Source organism: Calonectris borealis, chromosome 23 (genome assembly GCF_964195595.1).
Source record: "Calonectris borealis chromosome 23, bCalBor7.hap1.2, whole genome shotgun sequence".
In the NCBI taxonomy this organism is placed as follows: domain Eukaryota; kingdom Metazoa; phylum Chordata; class Aves; order Procellariiformes; family Procellariidae; genus Calonectris; species Calonectris borealis.
In genome coordinates, this window is record NC_134334.1 from 7,968,471 (window position 1) to 7,984,386 (window position 15,916).

The following is a 15,916-nucleotide window of genomic DNA, read 5'->3' on the forward strand; positions in this document are numbered from 1 at the left end:
GGCTTGCATTGCTGAATATGAAGTGCATAATAAAATGTAATGGATGGCTTATAGGAAACCTTGCTCGTATGTAGAGTTTAGCCTTATTTCTGTGGATGTCTGTCTTCCTTCTCCTACAGCTGAAAGTGCCCATGGCAGACAAACCTGGGAGCACAGTAAATTTCCGCAAGTTGCTGTTAAATCGCTGCCAGAAGGAATTTGAAAAGGACAAGGCTGACGACGATGTCTTTGAAAAGAAGCAGAAAGAACTTGAAGCTGCTACCACTGTAAGTGGTATTTTTCACCGTAAATTCTCAGAGCTCCCTCTGAAAATGATCCCTCTTGAAGACGGCAGTCGATCTGGGGGGAATTTTGGAGTTGAGAGTTTCATTCTGTCACTGTGGCTGAGTATAATAAAGAATATTTGCCTTGATTAGCGGGTTATAACAGCCTCTTTTTGCTTTTTAGGAGAAAAAGAGTAAACAGGGACAACAGCAACTCTAAACATAAAACTGGATCTTTTGAAGAGTTCTGTGCTCTGTGAACATGGTTTTTTTAGAGCTGTTTTTCTGTTTCACAGCCAGAGGAGAAGACGCGGCTCCATGACGAGCTGGAAGAGGCCAAGGACAAAGCCCGACGGAGATCCATTGGGAATATAAAATTCATTGGCGAGCTTTTCAAACTAAAAATGCTGACGGAGGCTATCATGCATGACTGCGTGGTAAAGCTGCTGAAAAACCACGATGAGGAGTCCCTCGAGTGCCTTTGCCGCCTGCTAACTACCATTGGCAAGGACCTGGACTTTGAGAAAGCAAAGGTAGGGCAGGACCGGGAGGGAGAGACGAGGCTTTCAGGGTAGGGATGGAAAAATGCTTGTGGGGTGTTTTTATTTGAGGATTTATTTTTTCTTCAGGAATTTCTGTACGGCATGAGGAAATCATCCACTTTTCCGTGGATGTTTCATCACAACCTGGCCTCGCTCCCTCCTCTCTGTCCCTTTCTAATAGCGTCTGTATCATTTTCAACGGTGTTCTCCAGTCGCTACTTGTTTCCAAATTTTCATCCAAGCACACAGTCTAAAAGTGCTCAACAGATCCCATGGGTTTCTTTTTCCAAACAGAATTTACCTCTTATCTGTAGTTTCATTACATTAAGATTTAGAGTTGCTTCTTTACCATTGAAGGCTTATATTACCTACAAAATCTACCACTGAATGTATTGGTCGGGTTAAATCTAAAAAACCCCTCATTAACTGGCCTAAACCCCCACCTGAACCTTGGTGGATGCATTTATTTTGTGTCATCATCATCTCCAGCTGCGCTGGAATGAAGCAGCTGTTTTGCAACTGCAGCGCTCCAGCATCCTCCTCCCGACTTTCCAACAAATGTATATGTAGCACAGAGCATTACGCACTCGATGAGCTTCTCTTGGCACAGATGAATCTGCTTCTCCTTCGCAAAAGCCAGGATTGGGATGAAAAAGCGTTCGAGGGTTTTGCCAGAAATCAGTCGGACTCAGCTCTGGAAACAAACTGTGCTAATTGTTTTCAGCTGCTCGGGGCAGGGAGTTCCCTTACAGTGCGCTGGATTGCAGGGATCACGGCGGATCAATCCTGATCCTTATGGGGAAACAGTTTCCCAAAGTGTTTTGTGGAGCATTGACCAAAACAGCGTAGTTTACCACTAATCCCCCAGGCTAAATACCCCACGCTGTTAACGCAACAGCGCGTGCGTTATTGATGCAGGTTTGAAAGTGCCAGAAGCGGGGATTAAATTTCTCCACGTGCTCTGGGAAGAAAACAGGGTCTGACTTCTAAGCAGTAGCTGAGGTCATGTTGGATGAGTCCTGGATGCTGTTTCGGTCTTTGCGAGCATGGAAACACTGTAAAAGCCAACGTTTTGGTGCACTGGCCGGTTCTGCAACCTCGAGCCGTGGCACCGTGTAGCAGAGCGTGCGCGCAGCGGGGAAGAGCTTGCAGATGTCGTGTTACCCGTTGTGAGAAGCTGCCTGTGTCCTGTCTTCGTGATTTGTTATTTCTGTCGAGATTGAGTGAGAATGCTTTATTTATTTTCTATTAATGGGGTAGACGTTTTATTATGTATTTTTATTGAAGCTGAAGTGTTAGTGATAGTTATAATTAAAGCTTCTGGACAAAGTCCATTTTAAATATTTTCCCCGTCATTCCTAGCTTCGGAAACATTTGCTCTCAGAGCTGAAACTTTCCAAGGCAAGGCCAGAACCAAATTTTAATACGGTTTTTCTTGTTTGTTTAAGTATAAGGAAAAGGGTTTAGCTAGATTTTCATGAAGGGAGTGGGAAACATTTTATAAAACTGCCCTGAAACGTTTTGTTTAAAACAGCCAGAGCCCCCATTTTGGGGAAAAAGGCTTTTTGGAGCCTGGCGAGTCAAATTTAGACCTAATGGAGGCTTCTCTAACGGTACCATTTCATGTCTTTGCGCAAACTGATTTGGATTCCATCACATCATGACTTTTTGGATGAAAAGGAGCGTGTGGGATTTCATACTACAGCTAAGCCCATTAAACAGCTTCTTGCTGAGAGCAGCACTGCTTCTGCCCCGGCTTCTCTTGCCTGACCCCGGCTGAGACAGCTCAGGGAGGTAAAGCATCGAAATGATGTGTGCAGGGTTAGTTTTATGCCCATTTAGTTTCCTGCCCAGTTTTTCCTGGGCTGAGGTGAGCGCACATGCTGATATGAAAAGGAGGAGCTCGGCGGTAGAGCAGGACTCCCCTTTCCGGCGGCAGCTAGCCAGCTTAGCTGTACCGTGAAAAAAAACGCATTGATTTTTATTTTTTTTTAAATGGATGGCCCGATTATTATGTACATGCAGAGGGTGTAGGTTATTTGAGTAACTAAAATGCAGAGAAAGCGTGTGCTAAACAAAGGAGGTGCCCGCAGACTTGGGCCTCATTTCCTGCACATCCTGCACCGCGCACGCTCAAATCCAACCTGGGGGGAGCCTGCGAGACCCAACGCTGCCTTCTCCGGAGCGCCGCTCTGGGTCCCCAGGTGTTTCTGGCACAGAAATGCTGTAATGCAGAACCCACCGACTCTCCACCTGAGGGATTATTTTAATTTTCTTCCAAGACACATTGATGATGATGTTTCTCTTGTGTAGCCTCGCATGGACCAGTATTTTAATCAGATGGAGAAGATTGTGAAAGAGAGGAAAACATCTTCAAGGATTCGGTTCATGCTCCAGGATGTAATAGACCTAAGGCTGGTAGGTGCCAACTCAAGTGAGTAAAAGAGCATGTTCCCGTTCACGTCCGGGCTGGAAGAGCTCTCATGCAAGAGCAGGGATTTCCAGTATTTACAGCAGAAGTGGGATGTTGGGGGAGGTCTGTGCCCCTTATCCCAACAGTCTGGCTCTTTAAAGACAAGAAATCTCTTCATTTTGCCTTAATGAAGGCCAAGGTTGATAGACAGGCGAACTGCTTGTGTCGGGTGTTTTGGTTCTGCTTGATATGAGATGCGTGCCCACACTGGCTTCTCATGCCGCTAGTCCAGCCCCGTTGCAGCAGACACGCCTGAGCTCTCTTCACAGGAGAGGTTTTGGGTGTTTTTTCCCCACAGCATCCCCTGTGCTTGTCTGCGTCAGTCGCGCTGCTTTGCTGTCTTTGTTTCCATGCCCTCTGGCTGTAACTGTTTCCTGAGCACTTAGTTGTGCTGAGGGGACCGAAGTGCTGCGGGGTGCGTACCCCGCGAGTGAGGGGGACTGGAGTGAGGGCCCTTTTTCATGGCAGCATGGATTTCATCGAAAGGTCCTATGTTAGCCGGTATTGCTAGCACAGCCAGGCGTCTGCTAGTTGTTTACTGGCCATATTGTGCAGACAAAAGCAAATGGAGTCTGCGCTCCATCATGATGATGGTGGGTCCACACTAAGCTCCAGAAGTTACAGGTAGGAGATAACTTGGTGCAGACAAGTGACACGCACAGTGCAGGCAGGGACCTGCCCCTGTTGTCATCAACCAACGGTTTTGAACATAGCCAAGGCGTTAAAGCTGGAGTCTCGTACAGTGAAGGGTGTCTCTACACCGTGCGGTTGAAGATGTGACTGCAGGTTGCACAAACCTTCCCCAGCGCCTGTAGTTTCACCCGTGTAGGCGCTGATAGCAGCGTGGCTTTAGCCATGAGGCAGCACCCGACTGCAGTCCTGAGCGGGTTTTACTCATACCTCAAATAGCTGTTTTGAAGCTGGTTTGGGGTTTTGTGGAGGCTGAAGTCACCCTTTTGACTGCAGGGTACGCAAAGATAATGACCCCAAAAGTTGCAAGGAGGTTGTAGCAAGATCAAGAGACGGTCTGGTTATTCTGGGGATAGATGGATCTGTGCAGCGTATGGGTGAATAGACACATCAAGCTAGTGGAAATGTTTTGCGGAGAGACAGCTCCACCTCTCTCTGCAGGATTCCTGTCTCGGCCATCACGATCCCTGGAGTGGTAAAGCACCATCCCCAGATAAAATGCAGTTGCTTCTTGCTTCTTTATTTTCAGGGTTTCATTTTTTTTCCTCAAGCTTGGAGGAAGGGCTTCAACAAACGGTGTCAGTAATGAAGGGATAGAGTGACAGCAGCCTCCCTCTAGTCCTTCTCTTTCCTCTGAACCTAGAAAGACTGGAAAGCTGGGAATGTGCAGGACACTAGGGGTTAAAATGTCTCAAATTCAGTCATGCCTCTCCAAAGTCAGGTCTTCACTGCAGCCTCCATTCTCCACCAAAACATACACCACAGTCTATACACCAGAGTACATGGCTTTGACCTGCGGTGCTGGGGTAACCATGTCCGCAACGTCACCCAGCTCCACAAAATTCTCCCCAGTCCCTCGGCAAGCAGCCCCTCTAAGACTGGGAGGATTAAGCCTCATTTGCGGTGTTCAAAATACCCTATTTATGATGCTCCCATGGAAATATCTCTGAGCGTGTGTTTGCTTCTTTCCTAGTGCAACTGGGTGTCACGGAGAGCAGACCAGGGCCCGAAGACCATCGAGCAGATTCATAAAGAAGCCAAGATTGAAGAGCAAGAAGAACAGAGGAAGGTCCAACAACTCATGACCAAAGAGAAGAGGAGACCGGGTAAAGTAAAAGCCAAGTTGGCTGCTCGTTTCACTCATTTCACATCCAGTGGCCATAGTCAGAATCCCACATAACAGAAAAAAGTCTGTTTTTTTCCGAAGTGTAATGAGCAAAGGGAATTGGGGCTTGATTATGGCTGAGGCTGGAGGAGGAACAGACTTGCCATGGTTGGCTCTGTGGATTTTTCAGGGGCAAATCCCTTGGGTAAAAATAAACAATCGCAGGCCAATAGTGCCTAAGTTTTGTATTCATGCAAACCATATTTGATTTTGTGACAGGCTGCCAGAAATCTGTTATAACAAGTTACTACGTAGGAGTCAGATTTGCCATCCATTCTTGCATACAGCAGCGTCTAATTTCAAGAGAATAGCATCTAATTTCAAGAGTAACCATGTTGTCTTTATTTGTTAAAGTTGTGAGGTGTTAACTCAGCATGAAAAAGTGTCTTGACATTAACTTAAATTGCTCCCAGCCCTTGAGGCTGACACTACCTGAAGATGAATTTGGAGTGACTGGGAAAATGAAGACTGGGACAGAGCGGGGCAAGGAGAAAGTCATCTTTGGGATTCTTTAATACTGAGGACTGTCAGATGAAAGTGCTCTGAAAACAGGGCATAAAGAAAATACACATGGACTTTCTTTTAATGATCCTAAAACTGAGATCAGGAGAAGGTAAGGAACTTGGGACTGCCTGAATGGTTCTGTGTCTAGACTAGCCTAGCGCTGCTGAAATCTGTGCAACAAGTGCGGCTTTGGGTTAGCAAAGGCAAGTCGTCCGCTCCTTTTGTGAGCTTGTGAACACACAGTATGTGCAGCCATATCCAAATCGCGAGGACACACGCTGAGAAATCTAACCAGGAAGAATCACTACCAAAAACAGCCCTTGAAAATAGTGAGATCTTTTATGTCAAGGCTATTTTGTAATAATGAAGTCAGGCAAGCTGGTTATGTCATCTTAGGCTGAAGAAACACTCCGAAAGACATGATTTCTGCACAGAATTGTGCTGAGGCTTAGCAGAAACGTGCCATCTTCTTTTCCTCCTCCTGTTGAACTTGGAGACAATCGCCTGCGTTCTCCCGGGGCGCCGCTGGAGCAGCGGGGATGAGCTAAGGGCGGTTGTGTTTGTCGTCTGGCAGGTGTCCAGCGGGTCGATGAAGGCGGTTGGAACACTGTGCAGGGGGCAAAGAACAGCAGAGTGCTGGACCCCACCAAGTTCCTTAAAATCACCAAGGTAGGTGCCAGCATAAGACTCGTTCAGAGCCACAAAAATGCTGAGGTCTTACCTTATTGTATCTGTCTGTCTCGGAAAGACCATTACGGTGTTTACGGGTCAAAACGTGGGTTTCGGGACATTTTAAATCCCCAGAGTTAGTACTGTGCATAAATAAAGCACAAAGGAAGATTCCGTTGTCTTCTGAATGTTCCTATTCTGCTTGTTCTAAGGGAAAGGAGTATGCATACGCTTTTTCTTGGGTTTATAGCGTCCTCTCAGTGACCCAGAAGTTCTCTCAGTTGGAAAAATCTGTGTTTTTATTAAATGATGAAAAGAGAATGTGAGTCAGGGTGTGTGATGGTGATGCAGCACATCACGTGGCTGTTACAGGAGGCGTCTCAGACACCTGTCTGACAGAAATCCTTTGCTGCCTCAAGTTCTCCAGACCCTATTCTGACGCTGCTTTTTAGTAGAATGAGGATGCCACGTTCATTTTGAGATGAAACATTCCTGACGTTCACAGATGGCAGCACTCCAGGATTGGAAGGTTCAAGGATTACGAGAAGAGCTGTGTCCGTTTTCACAGTGTTTCCGCACTTGTGTGCGGTGCAGTTGCATAATCAGTACGTGTTAAACTTTCACACCATCCTCCAGATGAGCATCTTCCTGTTATTTTAGCATGAAAGTGGTCATTTTGGGACATTTATTTCAAGCTGCAGGTTAGGCAAGCTTGGAGATTTCTCCTTTTTTAATGATCTTCAGAGTAGCTTTGGGATTTCTCGCCAAGGAGAACTCAGTCTTTCACATAAATCAGGGTGTTTCCTAGACATTCCCTTGTCCCAGTTAATGTCACTCTCCCTGAATTTTACTCTCAGTGCCTGGATGCTTGGAGAGCTGTAAAGCAGAACCTGGACAGATTGTAGCCCTCCTGCAGATCGAGCTCAGTTTGTTCCTTGTGAAAGTCATAAAACAAGACTCCAAAACTTAATAAGCAGGAGGGATTCAGCCTGCTTTTGTCCGGGCTTACAGCTCATCTGGGAAAAGTCCTTCTACTCCGGTCAGTACAAATACAGTACAAATAGAGCTCGCTCCACAACAGCTGCGTTGTCGGAAGGAGAGGAGCTCATACAACGAGATCTGGGGGGTCACAACCTCCCTGTCAATAAATTCACCTACTGAGCATTGTAAAGTCAATGTTCTCTTCTTGTCAGACACTACTTTTTCCCTCCAAGTTCTGCAACCTATTGTTGTTCTTCGCCCTCTGAATTCTGTTTGTTACCATGCAGATTCCCCCCAAAGCCATGACTGGTAGTGGAGTGGACAGCAGAACCATTTTACTTGTCACAAACAAACTGAATGTCTTTCAAGTACTGATATACTGCACTTTTTCCTCCTTGCTGAGCTTCAGAGTTCCCAATAAAAAGAAGCTCCTGGTCATTGCGAATGTCTTTCACCGACACTTTGGAATGACACCCTTTGTTGTTTGCGTCCTCTGTCTTTGGCTAGGGTTTGGTCTTCCAAAAATGTCTTAAGGTGTATTTTGATATTCACAAGATGGGGATTGTTGCAAAAAATACCCCATTTATAATTAAGATGTACCATTTGCCCTTGTAATGGTAAGTCTCGACGTGTTTTACAGCCCACAATAGATGAGAAGATTCAGCTTGTGCCTAAAGCCCAGTTGGGCAGCTGGGGAAAGGGCAGCAGTGGTGGAGCAAAGGCCAGCGAGATGGGTAAGTCAGGACAGGTCCTCACCCTCTGCTTTGATACCAGCCGTCCTTGCCAAGGGCAGATTTGGGTGGGAATGCTCGTCTCTGTGTGTGACTGCCTGGCAAGCAGGGTTAAGGTGGGGCAGGACCAGCCTTTTCTCTTCAGTTCCCTCCCCATCGCTCTGAAAACAGCTATTGCTTAAATGATTTTGTGATGCCAAGGTGTCAGCGGCTACTGACCTTGTTGTCGATCTTCTCTGGTTTGTCTTTCCAATCTCCCAGACTCCTTACGACCAAGTGCCACTAGTTTGAACAGATTTTCTGCACTGCAGCCTCCGGTCTCATCTGTATCTGCCTCATCCGCATCCTCAGAATTAGATTCTCGCAGGGCCTTAACTAGGTAAGCTTCGGTCTGCCGGCGATTGTCCCTTCCGCTGTCTGTTCACCTGCGCTTTTCACTTTTCTAGTTACCAGCCCACAGAAAGAAGAGAATTTCATTGAGTTTCCAGGAATGGCTGGGTCTTTCCCCGCCCTGTGTATTTTGAGCTAACTTAAAACACAGGCATCTTTTGTAATATCATAGGAGAGACAGGTGGTATTAATTTTTAAAGCCATTATGGTGAATGTTTTAGTTTCCACTTTTCAGTCACTGTTTATCTAAAGGATACATTTGCTAATAGTTTATAACAGGTTAAAAACTCTAAATAAAATATTGTAATAAATAGGTATGCAGGTTGGGTTCAATCGTGGTGGGTTCAGCCAGGTTAGTAGGCTTATTTATCCGGAAAAACATGCCTAAAACCTTGGAAAAATTTAGCAGGGCTCTTAAAACACTCTGGCTGTGTCTGACCCTTCCCGTTGGGTGTGACCAAGCCTGCCCGTGCATCACACGATGCATACATAGGGCTGTGCAGTGCTCTCCCGCACCCCGATTTCCTCAGGGCTGCAGCCACTCCGCTTGTTGCATGAAACATGTATTAACCCTCAATAATTTATGAACTCTAGACACGGTTTATAAACGTACAGTTCATTTAAAATGTCACTGGTTCTTCCAGTACACACCAGCTGCTGGACTGTTTTCTTGGGTTTGTCCCTTTGATGTTTTCCCTCCTATTTCACCTAAAAATCTGGCTTACCTGGAGATTATTCCATTTTGGTATCGTTTTGCCCATCTTGCTCATTAACATGGTAGTTAATAGGACAGATCCTTGTCCTGTTGCTGGTGACCTTCACTATTCTGAAACTATTTTTCAATAAATGGGTAAAAAAATACACCGCTCATACCATTTCACAGTAAACCAGTGCCTTTACATTATAAAATTCACCGTTCTGCGTATAAAATGGGTGCTGTAAGGACTTCATTGCTTTTCCTTGTGTTCTCTAGGAAGCGTTGGCTCTGCCTGTCCACTCTGGATATTTGTGTTTGTGCCTCTCTGAGGCTTGAGTTAATTTTGATTATATTCTGTGTAGCTACAACTGTAAAAAGTCGAGACAAAAATCCTGCTGGGTTTGGGTTGTGTTTTTTTCCCTGCAGTTACTATAAAGCTGTCCAGTATCTTTTCTAACATTACCAGCATTGCGAGCAGGGGTTACTCGTATCATAACCTTTAATCGCGTGTGTTTTTGTTCCGCAGTCGCGGGAGCACGGGCAGGGAGAAGAACGACAAACCTCTCCCACCTTCCCTCTCCCGTCCCAACACCTTCCTACGGGGCAGCAGCAGTAAAGAGCTGCTGCTCGACAATCAGGCGCAAGAGGAGCAGCGGAGGGAGATGCTGGAGACGGTGAAGCAGTTAACGGGCGGCATGGAGATGGACAGAAACAGCACAGAGGCAGAGAGGAACAAAGCCAAGGAATCTGGTAAGTGGCTCTTCCGTGCTCGGGGAATCTTGCTGGATGTGTGAAAAGGCATAAGGGAAAAATCTATCGGAAAAAGTGACAGATTTCTGTGTGAATATTTGGCCCTCAGTGACGCATCGTCAAGCTGCGATAGCGGTGGTCTGTCTCCCAAAGGTTTGTAGCACAACTGATTCACACAGGCCTTGCCGTCATCTCCTCTCACCAGCTCCTCCTTAGGATTCATCAGAGTTGAAAGGCTGGAGGTACCAGCAGAACACCACTGCGCAGCGTTGTCTTGCCTGCTCATACCCTGTCGCTGTTGCTGCTGGTTTCTGGGTTAAAAGTCCCCAAAATCAGCGTCAGTTCTGCAGAAATGCTTCTTCAGTGCCCAGTGAAGCCGTATCTACCCTTTCCAAACATTTCCCAAGGCCAGAGCAGTGATTTGGGTCTGGGACAGACCATGCACGCTATCTTTTTAGCGCTGTGTTGTTGCCGGCCTTCCCTCCAAGCAGGTCTTGGGGCAGTGTGGCATTAGCACCCACCTTGTCAGCGCTGCAGCTCCCGCTCCTTGCTCCTGCCGGCTTGAGCTGATTTGTTAGCGAGAAAATATCGAGGACGCGCAGAGCGATGTTCCCTGTGACAGAACCTTTGCCATAAGTACAGCGTTTTGCTCCTTCCCTGGGAAACATCTGGAAAGTGCTACAGTGAGGAATACACCTTGACTGCCACAAGACAGCACACGCTCGTCTTGAAGCTTTGGGACTTCGTAAAGAACTTCACAGGGACCGAGGTTTTGGGGATGTGATCAGGAGATTGCTTTGGGTTGCTGCCCATTGCAGTCAGCGTGTTTTAAATTTGCGGCATGCTGTAACAGCTCAAAGTTTAATTATTTAATGTTGATAGAGAGCTTTGAAGGTGTTGCATCCTGTGTCACTGCCAACTGTGTTTCTACAAGAAGATTGAATTACAGAAATACTGGGAGTTCATACAGGGGGAAATGTAGCCAAAAAAGAAGTGACCCGTGCCTGATGATGGGACAGGGAACACACCCTGCACGGTGACTTCTGTTTTCAGAATGTCGTCGCTGAAAATGATACTGATTTTCCTTTTCCAAAAGTGTTTTTTTGGTTATATTTCTACCAGCCAAGCCAGAAGCTCCCCCAGCTCCGGCGCAAGAAAAGCCTTCGCTGTCAGAAGAGGAAATAGAGAGAAAATGCAAATCTATCATTGATGAGTTCTTGCATATTAATGATTTTAAGGTAAGCAAAATGAACATCTCACTTAGCAGAATGGTCTGTGGGACCGGACTATGTTTTCTCTCCAGGAACAGTGTCCTTGTAAGCCCCCAGCTCTCACAGAGGTCACAGAAATGGTGGTGCCTGTCAAAATTGGGGTGGCAGCAGCTCCATGAGCGTTTTCAGGACAGTTGTCTCCCAAACTTGTTTCCTGCCCTGCTAGTAATAGGAAAAATAGCCTACCTTTGTGTTTTCAGTAGCAAGATGTATGTGTATCTGTCATGAATCACTGAGCAGCTCCATAATAACAGCAATTTTGGAAGCAGAAAAGCTAGTGGGAAATAAACTGAGGTTTTCATTCAGTTATCAAAGCATGTGCTGTTCTGATCTGGAGGCAGATAAAGCAATACTAAATATTGAACAAACCACTCCAGAGTATTTTTAATAAACATTGAAAATTACTGAGCAGCTGTCATCACTTCCTAGTTAAAGGTTGAAATTTTGTTTCCCTTGTAAATGGATTTTTAGCTTGTCCAGGGAGTTTGCAAGACGTGTTACATTTGCTGCAAAGCTGATTGGTTTGATCTTCTGCTGAAATAAATTTTAAAAACCTGCCAAGTTTGAAATGGCAGCACTAGGGAGTTCCTAGTTTGGCACCCTAAAAGCAGAGTTGCTGCTTGCGCTTCATCGGGCTTCCAATTAAAATCGGAAAGGGGAATGTTCTGATGATGATTGTTTTGGGTTCACGTCTAGTTATCAGGAGAAATGATTAAATCCTGGTTTGGAGAAAAAAAAAATACACTTTGATTCGCAATGTCCCCCAGCTTGCTGGCCTGGCAGATCTCAGCAGGAGGAGTCGGGGACGGTGGGGCTGGTAACAAAGGAGTCCCCGGTCCCTTTTCTTTTTGCGATAGACTTCAAAGTCTAACCCCTGGATGCCTGGGACTAAGGGGATGCTTCAGTTTCGGTGCTTGCAAATACAATGACATATTTTTATGGATAGAAATAGAGTTGAAATGTATTCAAATGCAGCATGCAACAAAGCTTCTCACTAACTCAGCTTAAACTCATGTTAATGAGGCCATATATGAGCGTGTTAATGTAGTATATAGCAGAGGAATAGCTGTTTCTCATTAGTTTAGTCTTTAGTATTTAACCTGACTGTAAATTAACGCTGCTGAGCTGTATGCCGGCGTCTAGTGACAGCAGGGTCGACCAGCGGCATGTTCGCCTGTCTGTCCTGGAGACACCGGGATCCGTCGGGGCACGTCTGAGGGAAGAGCTCTGACCCGAGCGTGCAGGCTGGGACCGCCAGGCTTGTCACCTGCAGAAAAAAGCCGTTTGGGGCTCTAAAAATGCATCTGGGGCTGCCAGTTCTTGATATCTAAAGGCGTAACCTAAGACAAAGAGCCTTTAGTCAGGAAGCCCATTTTGATCCGTTGGGCTGAACCTAGAAGGTCAGTGGAAGATCTCAGCTGATGACAGTGGAGATTTTTGAAGTGTGACATTGAGCGCTTCCCTGAAAGTCTCTATTTAAGTGTTTTATTTGCTTAGGTTACAAAACGCACACACTAGAAAGTAGAAGCTTTACAAAGAAGAAATTTTCCTCCAAAGGCTACCCGCCGACTTTCTGCTCCTTTATATGGTGTGGGTTTGTAACACAGGCATTTCTGTGCCAGATCAGATCAGTAATGAATCTAACCTAATGTCCTCTTTTTGACTTGGCTTGATATTTGATGAAATAATGGGCGTTTTGGTGGCATCCAGAAGACAATTTCTGTGCTTCCACTGAGCAGCTGAACTGTACCCTGGAGCCTGATTGTGTATTTTAAAAATTCCATTGCCCGCATGGTATAAATTCTCATTATTATTATTCGATTACCATCTCAGTGGTGATTTGTGATGAGGTTCCACAGCCTAGTTCAGCACCTTTGCCTGGCAGCTTCACTAAATACTCGTTTCCAAAAAAACCAAGGCTAGCAGTCTCTTGATCTGCCATCAAAAAAATCCCCATCCCGTGTCCCAGGTGCTAAGCTGCGCACCCTGAACTATCTTACAGTAGAAAATATCCTTCTGCCCCGTTTTTTGATGTTTTCAGTTCAGGCAAGTGATCCTGTGTGTCGTTCGAACAGGAAGCAATGCAGTGCGTGGAGGAGCTGAGCGCCCAGAATCTGCTGCCTGTTTTCGTGCGAGTGGGAGTGGAGTCGACGCTCGAGAGGAGTCAGATCACCAGGGATCACATGGGCCAGTTATTACATCAGTTGGTGCAGTCGGGAAAGCTGAGCAAGCAGGATTTCTTCAAGGGGTTTGTATTCTGCACGTAGAAACGGATGCTTTTCTTGAGTATTATGGCAAATGAACAATGTTTGTTTTGAAGAGGAATGATTTCCCACCTTGCTTTGGTAACCTGCCTTCTCCACACATCCTTTTTGAAGGAGCATTTCTGCCTGGGTGTATTCATAAGTAATATAATTATTGTAATATATTTTTAAGTATTTCACATGCTTTAGTTGAATGTAAATATTTCAGTATTTATACAAGTGTTTATTTCTAAGCAAATACGTAAGTGTATATTTAAATATGCGTGTTTAGATTTCTGTTTTGTGATGTTTGCCTTTTGGCAAATCATTGAATACGATTAAAAGAGGAGGAAGAAGACAAAAATCTTCACGTGACAGTAGTGCCTGGAAGCTGTGTAGCCTGAACTCCTGTGCATCCACAGAACCGCAGCCACTCCCCCACTGGTAAAACGGCTTCGCCCACACGATGTAATTTCTCAGGACAACTCAACTTTAAGGACTAGACGTGTCCTGGAGGGGTTGGGAAGGAGAATATGCTCCAGATGCGGTATCAGACAGGTCAGACCTTCCAGATCTGAGTTTCGGCTGCTGGTTCATTTCAGCTCTCTGGGTTTTGTGTTCCCAGCCTGGATTTGAACGCATGTCCAGTTGTGAAAGGATCCGTGTTCCCAGCGAGGTCCCTGGCACCACTCAGTCGTCGCTGGGGCTTAGAGCAGGGTGATTAAAACAGGGATAACCACGAAAAGCAGCCAGCGAACGAGCAGATGAAATAATGCTTTCAGAGACTGAGTTTCTGGGTAGTTAGCTCCGTCTGGCTGCTTTTATTTGAATCATGTCTCACACGGTACCGCTGACCGCTCCGATGGTGATCTCCCTGCGCCGTGTCTGGCAGTGAATTTCATCATGATGCAATCCAGAGGCTCACAGGAAAAGTTCAGGCAGCCTGAGTTCAAAACCGCATGGAACAGCAGTAAAAAATATATATCCACAGGGAATACACTTGTCGGTGTCCACGCAGTCACTGATGGTCAAAACAACTCGTTTGAAGTGATAAATTTCCATAACAGATTGTGATTAAAGCCGTTCCTGTGTTTCCTGGAGTGTGGATATGGATAAGTGGTTGTGATGCCAAATAAGTAGGATCTTGATGAAATAGCGGGACGTGCGGTCTGAATGTGGCACAAACCAAATGAAACAGCTCCTGAAGGTGATGAAAGGGCACGTGGTGTTCAGCGGGCACGTGAGCAGAACACCGAAAACCACTATACTTACGCAAGACAAATTACTGTGTAATTAGAGGTTATGGGATGAGTCCTGGTCACAGCGCAAGTCTGGAGAGAGAGACAACAGGAAACTAATTTCTGGCAGAAACACTTGGACAAACCTGGCTTGAACTAGTAGCAGAGGGGGTAAAGAACAAAGCAAAGGAGATGGTTTCTGGGTTTGAAGGACAAGAGAAAATTCGCATTTATAGTCACTAAACTGGACCCCAGAATTTTCAAGGTTTTCAGGGAGAAATGAACCATGATGAAAACTGGCAGGAGAGCCAGAAAAATTATCATCTTGTACCAGCCATGGGAAGTGAAGCCACCTACAAGGCTTGTATTGGAAAGAAGAGTTTTGAGCGATTCTGGAAACTGTATCCAGTGTTGGGGAGCAGTTTTGTAATTCATCCTGCCGCCTTGTCTGTTCTGGATGGAAACCTCCCTCTGGTGTACGGAACTTCCTTCTTGCGTTGTTTTACATACTTACAGACATTTTGCTGATTCCCTTACATTCGGACTTCTGTTATTGTTAATCCCCCTTCTGTTTGGATATTTTTAAGAAGGCTCCATTTATTAGATAGTTTGTATTTACAGACAAAAATGCTTTTTAGTTTTACAGGTTTTACTAGTTAGCAAACCATTTGTTACTGGGATATAAGAATTATTGTAAATGGAGCTTTCCTGGATGTGTCTGCTGGTTTTACAAAAGACGATGCCCTTTCCGCGTACTCTCCGTGTTACTGTGTAGAGAAATTCACTCCAGGCAGTTCTGAAGCACTGAAAGCATAAGATGGCAATAGTCTTTTTTTGTTACCTTTGTGATTCTCTTCTCTCCTCTTTTCTGTGACAAAGGATTTTTAAAGTGCAGATTTGCTTTGCAGGAAAAGTCTCAGATTAAATTGCATTTAATGCTTGACATTTTTCCTTCTTCTTTTCAAGCTTTTCAGATACCTTGGAGATGGCGGACGATATGGCCATAGATATACCCCATATTTGGTTGTACCTAGCTGAGTTGGTGACCCCCATGTTAAAAGAAGGAGGAATCTCTATGAGAGAACTTATACAGTAAGCAATGCTGTTCTTTTCCAGTGCCGGTCGAGCTGAGCGGTCTGCTATGCTATAGTATTTTCACAGCGTGGTTCCCATCAGTAGATAAAAGACAAATAGCGTTAGAGGCTCAGCTTCTGGTACGAGCTGATAAAAGGCTTGCTGCACACCGTTCGGGACTTGCACCAGGCTGAAAGCTGTGGTGGGGAGGGAGCTGGCTGCTCTGTGGTCACCG

The 15,916-nt window shown here is 45.6% G+C and overlaps 1 protein-coding gene across 15 annotated transcripts in view; it reads left to right on the forward strand.

Annotated features, from left to right (window-relative positions):
* The window catches only part of EIF4G3 (eukaryotic translation initiation factor 4 gamma 3), a 148,797-nt gene that overhangs the window by 123,131 nt on the left and 9,750 nt on the right, over nucleotides 1-15,916 (forward strand). For 13 of the 15 annotated variants that reach the window (XM_075171938.1, XM_075171942.1, XM_075171931.1 and 10 more), the window contains 11 exons: nucleotides 120-266; nucleotides 560-796; nucleotides 3,119-3,223; nucleotides 4,942-5,074; nucleotides 6,212-6,306; nucleotides 7,928-8,021; nucleotides 8,280-8,397; nucleotides 9,632-9,855; nucleotides 10,978-11,093; nucleotides 13,202-13,374; nucleotides 15,574-15,699. In XM_075171938.1, the coding sequence (XP_075028039.1) occupies nucleotides 120-266; nucleotides 560-796; nucleotides 3,119-3,223; nucleotides 4,942-5,074; nucleotides 6,212-6,306; nucleotides 7,928-8,021; nucleotides 8,280-8,397; nucleotides 9,632-9,855; nucleotides 10,978-11,093; nucleotides 13,202-13,374; nucleotides 15,574-15,699 (1,568 nt within the window). Of the gene's footprint in view, nucleotides 1-119; nucleotides 267-559; nucleotides 797-3,118; nucleotides 3,224-4,941; nucleotides 5,075-6,211; nucleotides 6,307-7,927; nucleotides 8,022-8,279; nucleotides 8,398-9,631; nucleotides 9,856-10,977; nucleotides 11,094-13,201; nucleotides 13,375-15,573; nucleotides 15,700-15,916 lie in introns of those variants that run through there. The other 2 variants (XR_012676960.1, XR_012676962.1) reach the window with 2 other exon arrangements.